The 5,638-nt window shown below is 38.3% G+C and overlaps 1 protein-coding gene across 1 annotated transcript in view; it reads left to right on the forward strand.

The window, feature by feature from the left end:
• The window catches only part of LOC104494569 (fatty acid-binding protein, epidermal-like), a gene marked incomplete at its 5' end in the record, with an annotated part of 1,474 nt that extends 1,242 nt beyond the window's left edge, over nucleotides 1–232 (forward strand). The window contains 2 exons of the mRNA XM_010137425.1: nucleotides 1–61; nucleotides 182–232. Coding sequence (XP_010135727.1) covers nucleotides 1–61; nucleotides 182–232 — 112 coding nt within the window. The remainder of the gene's footprint in view (nucleotides 62–181) is intronic.
• Between the last annotated feature and the right edge of the window lie 5,406 nt (nucleotides 233–5,638).

Here is a 5,638-nt window from a genome sequence, read left to right on the forward strand (position 1 = left end):
GGAATGGGATGGCAAGAAGACCATAATAACACGGAAACTGGTGGATGGACAATTGGTGGTGGTGAGTCCAGTCTTGCTTTCTAATCCTTAAGTGCTGCTGACTGCTAGCCTGAAAAGTAACTCTAAAAGATCTATAGTATGTACTGAGGCAAATTAATAAATCCGTCTCTTTATCTTCTAGGAATGTGACATGAATGGTGTCAAGTGTGTTAGAGTCTACCAGAAAGCATGAGGACATCATCATGTTCAGTAGGACCTTGCTGCAAACAACTCAGTTCAGTGGACGCTCCTCTACACTCCTTATTTTCCTTTTCCCTGTTTTCTAGTATTTCAATGGACTGAGTAGCTGAGTGCAATCCTTTTTAAAAGCCGTGATGTAACTATTTTGTAACTGTTCTGAACTTAAGAGGCTGTTAAATAAATTTGTCAAATATGTGAAGTGGAAATGTTGTTACTATAGTGGAATTTTAAAATGAGGTTTTATAAAAACTCAGTTTGGTTTTAGGCTCTACTACAAACTGCCTTCTGTTCAAGATAATGCGATATATGGCAACAAACAGTTAATAACAAGCTGAATTTTGACCAGCATCCTTAATTATGAAGGTAGTAAGATCTGAAACAGAAAATACATTCAGAGTTCAGAATTGTTTCTAACTTGCGTGTTACGAAGTCAATAGAATTGTGTGGCTATAAGTAAGAGAGAAGCCTTGTTAGTGTTTAAATAGAGGAATGTATTTTCAGGGGTTTGAAACACAAAAAATACCCCAGCTAACAAGTTTCTTATCTGAAAAAATACATGCTGGTGAGCCAATAAACTTAGGCAAGCATGTACATGCTTTACTGAAAAGAAGCCCCATTTTGAGAAGACTGATTTCCTAGCAAAATTCTGATTTCCTGTCTAGTAAAGTTCTAAAAATTCGTAACCAAAGTTACTGAAATACTGCCTAAAACTTAAAGCCTCATTTTATTTTATTTTAAAACTGGCTTGAAACACCTAGAAATGGGCTTTATATGCTTTATGGTGCCATAATAAATAATCAGAAATATCAGTGTTTTGAGTATTACTTTTACACTCACTGGTTGGGAAACTTGCGAGTAGCCGATGATGCTACTATTCTTCCAAAGAGATGTCAAATCAGACAAAATTGAAAGGTTTCAGGTGAATTTCTGTCACACTGGACAGTGACAGGTGATGGGGAGATTTTCTAACAGATTTGGAAGTCTGGGGTATCACGCATCTGTACACTTTCAGTCTGCAGTATTAGTCACTGTGGAATCCATTGCTACTTCAATCCTACAGATATTTTATCTGCCCAGTGCGTGCATCATATTGCAGAACAATATGTAGCAGAAATGTCTGTTCTTTATGTTCATCCTACCAACCTTGGAAAATGACTTTTCCCATAATTTTGGATCATTTATTGTTTTTGTAATTTCCTGACTATTTATGAATCATCCCCTTTATGTCACCTGAAAGAATTTATAGCTGGAGCATATTTCTTCCAAATTCTTTTTTTCCATGATCAGTATAAAAGTAAATATTTTCTTCATGTCTCCTTTTTTGTGTTGGCCAATCTTCATATCACTTTCATTTATTATTTTCCCTGACTCTCATGTGAACCTTGAAGCTCTATGTAGTCTTGTTTCATGGAATATTAGAAACAGATTTTTTTGTTATTAGGAGAAGGAATCTCCCCATAGAAACAATAGAAAGAGAAACCAAACTGACCCGATGAGGAACCTGGTAAGTTTACAGTCAGGAATACATCAAATAGTAGCAGGAAAATGGATGCAGCAATCCATGGCATGATATGAAAATTCTGCCTCCCTTCCACCAGAAACATTGCTGCTTTAAGCAGGACATTATGCCCTCTTCTTTGGGGTCACTGGTCTATGTCTTACTGCTGCTTGTTTACTCTTCTGATACTGGGTAGCTTTGTTTATCTTTCATTTGAATGGAAAAAGCTTCCATGTCTTTTATAAGACATCCGTTTTGATTACAATGAGATCACTTCTTGTAAAACAAAAGGCAGAAGAGTATCTTTGAGAGCCATTTCCTTTGGAAACAAGGCTCGTGTGCGTGCTCTCTGGTTTCAGCCACGCGTGAAAGTAGAGGCTAGAGATCCCAAAGATTCTTCCACGAATGTCATGAAAATGGGTGACCTGATGAAGGAAATAGACCATTAAAGTGCCTTAATGACGGAAAGACTGCACACAGAAGTGACACTTTGTTTGACATTAAATAGAAGAAAACCATTATAATCCCTCTTGGCACGTGTAAGTTATCTTAAATGCAAAAATTGACTAATGGCAAGACTAGATCAACAGGAAACTGGAATTCCTTACAGCTAATTCTCCAGAACTACTTAGCCTCACTTATTTGCTTTATTTTGAATAATAGGCTTCAGCCTGTATTGCTGGTAGCTTCAATGTAAGTGTACTGTGACCCTGAACTACCATATATATAACCGGATCATTAGATCAGACCACATACTTAATTGTTTTATAGTACTGCAAGCCAACATTTATAATGCTCAAGGCTTAAAAACGTGGTTTCCAGATTCCTTCTATTCATGATTATACAAGCCAAAAGTTTCAGTCTTCGTGAACTGTGTGTACACAGTGTTCTCATCAGTTCAAGTAACCAATTGTCCTGAGATTTGAGTAACTCTCTGTAGTTCACTATATCACGTAAGATGGTGCAAAATAAGACTTCTGAGAAGAACTTAAAAAGAAGAAATTATGCATTATCCAGCCAGGATTGCTTTGTAATGCTACGGAATTAGGAAATAAGGAGACGAGTTTTGTTGTGACAGTTCAGTTCATGTTTTTGAAAATATTTTGGAGGGATAAAAGAAACACATTCAGCAAATTGAAGCTGCAAGTAAAACTTGCACAAAGAGAAGCAGTTTCCATATCCACTCCAACACATGTTTATTTAAAGTTATGAGCAGTGTCCAGTTTACATCTTTCTATCTCTCTGTCTTGTCACATTAGTGTAGTTCTGTTGTTTCCATAGAAGGGGGCTGGGGGTTTTGTTTGGGGGTTTTTGGGTGAGGTTTTTTTGGGATTTGGGTGAGGTTTTTTGGTGGTGAACTGGGGTAAAGGAGAAGAAAATGAAGTTGTTTAGCAGTTTAGATCTGATATTCTACTACATTAAGGAAATCTCCTCCTAGCTTTCCAGGAATACTAATGAAATGGAACTGTGCTTTGGGGAGAGTGTGCTGGCTCTATACAATGCTCAGACTATCAAAGATTTTCCTGTTATGGTTTGGTTGTGTGATTTATTTTAAAATTGTCATCCTACTCTGCCTGCAATCTTTGCAATTAATACTGGCCTTTCCTCTTCCTCACCCCTCCCTACCTCACACATGCGCTTCAGATCAAAGTTTTTTGAAAAACAAAGTCAATGATGGGAAGTCTCTCAGGTTTCTGCAGTTATGGTCACGCTGTTAGATGACAACTGTCCTAAAAAAAGGCAGTGATTGTTCTTCAAGTTTGGAGGTCAAGTGTAGAAAGATAGTTTTGCTCTGCTAATGGTTACTTGGATGGTATTAACTGTGAGACACAAACATCCCAAAAGAAAATGAATCATTGAATAGGCACTCTATTTTTTTTTTCAGGTTAGTATCTAAAAATCTAGCATTGCTAGTTCTAGTGTGTATAATCAATGAACGACCATATCTACTTCCACATAATATTATGTCCAGTGTATTCTGTAGTTCATAAAGCAGTCCATTCAAAATAACTTATTAAAGTCAGATGTTGAACGTAAGTGTCCGGTAAATGTTTTTCAGGGCCCCAAAGTGCCTTGACCGTGGAGCTTCTCCTGGCCCCTGCCCGTGAGCCCAGGAGCCCCATTTCGGGTCAGCCTGGGCCATCAGTCCATGCCCGCGCTAGCTGTCAGAAGGTCAGTCTCCAGCTCAGATACCTGCAAATTTTACACTAAAATCATCCATTAAACTCATTTATATGAAGGAACTGCCATATAAAGGGCTTGTATTCTACTTAAAATTGTTTTACAAAAATGAAAGCAGTAATGTGGGCCATCTGTAATCAAACCTTTGCTGGTGACTCCTTCCCTGCCTGAGTACGTGCAAACACAATGAATGGATTAGAAACCCTTTGCACTATGTTGATTATTTTTGCATGTAGGGGAAAGAAAATCCCACACAGTGTGATAGTGGGAGGGAGCAAGTTAATATATATTAATTATTCTTTGATGCCTCTTTTCAGTCCCATTGTTCAGCCCTGGAAGGATTTAGCACTATTTTCACAGGTTTTGGAGACAATCCAGGATCTGTGTAAACACATTTTTGTCTCATGGTTCCCCTTCTAGCTTTGGCTTTTCAGCTCTTGTACATCAAATTAAGATTTTGTTGACACTTCCCAAAATGGTTTTACCTCATACTATTATTTCAGAGGAAAAGGAAACACTATTAGAGACCCCACTCCCAAGAGTAAATTTGGCTTCCTTTCCAGCAAAATTGTTTCTACAACCGATTCCCTCTACCACATGGTCTTGATTATATTTTGGAGATAATTACAGGTGAAGTCCCTTATATTTCAGAAAAAATATAAAGTTTCAGCAATAAGTGTGATCCAAAATCAGTTTCAGACAATGTCCTGCAAAAATCTACTGAATCCTAAGTATTGTAGTTGAAACTTTAAAAAGAATAAGACATTTGTCATTAAACACAGATGTACACTCCGAAGTTAAACACCAGAAGCCAAATATCCCGCTCGGAGGACTGCTTATCTAGGACTGGACATTTGCTCCCACACTCAGAGCAACTGGGTACCTGGAAATTCATGCTTGAAATCAAGCATTTGGCATTAGCTAAGGATGCAGCTTATCACATTGTGCAGTGCAAGTGTCCAAGAGAAAATCGAGGGACTGAGTGCAATTTTCAGGCTGGACTGGTGGGGCATTGCTGCTGCACACCCCAGGGCATTCTTGCTCTGTGGCTTGATGTCTTCTGGGGCCAAGCAGTACAGTCCTGTGTACAACAGCAAACTGGAAATCATAAAGAACAGGGTAGGCTGCATCTGTTGACCTCAACAGCAACTTTGAACTGAGACCAGAGAGTCTGTGACAGGGAGTGGCAACTCCTGGAGTGCAAAGGCTCCTTGGTTGCGTGGAAAGTTGAGCTAAAGGCGACTCAGACTGACTCCTTGCTCTAGAAATTATGGCCAGGCCTTGTTATGGATTTGCAATCTAATTCTATAAGCAGCCCAGTGAAGCAGAGGAGTAGGAATTATTCCTATTCTATTGCAGAGTGCAATTAAGGAAAAATATCATTAATAATTTCCCTTTCTAAAATGTGTTAAGCGGTTATTGATAGCAGGATTTGCTCTCCAAGCTTTCTGTTGTCTCATCTCATTCACCTAAACCACCTTGCTTTGTACAGGTTTAATCGCATATAAATGAAGTTCAGAAGATGGGACATTCCTATTATTTTTCACTATTTTTTTTCTCACATCGAGATGCATAATGAAAATGCAAGCTGCGTATCTTTATTGGAGGCATTGTTTGAATAATCCTATTCTTTTTGTACAGTTCTTGAAATACGGTTCTTCTGTTTAACCATCTTAACTGATGGCTGCTTTTCTGAAACTGTGACAGAAGAGAGGAAGC

Source organism: Buceros rhinoceros, unplaced genomic scaffold (assembly GCF_000710305.1).
Source record: "Buceros rhinoceros silvestris isolate BGI_N320 unplaced genomic scaffold, ASM71030v1 scaffold47615, whole genome shotgun sequence".
Lineage (NCBI taxonomy): Eukaryota > Metazoa > Chordata > Aves > Bucerotiformes > Bucerotidae > Buceros > Buceros rhinoceros.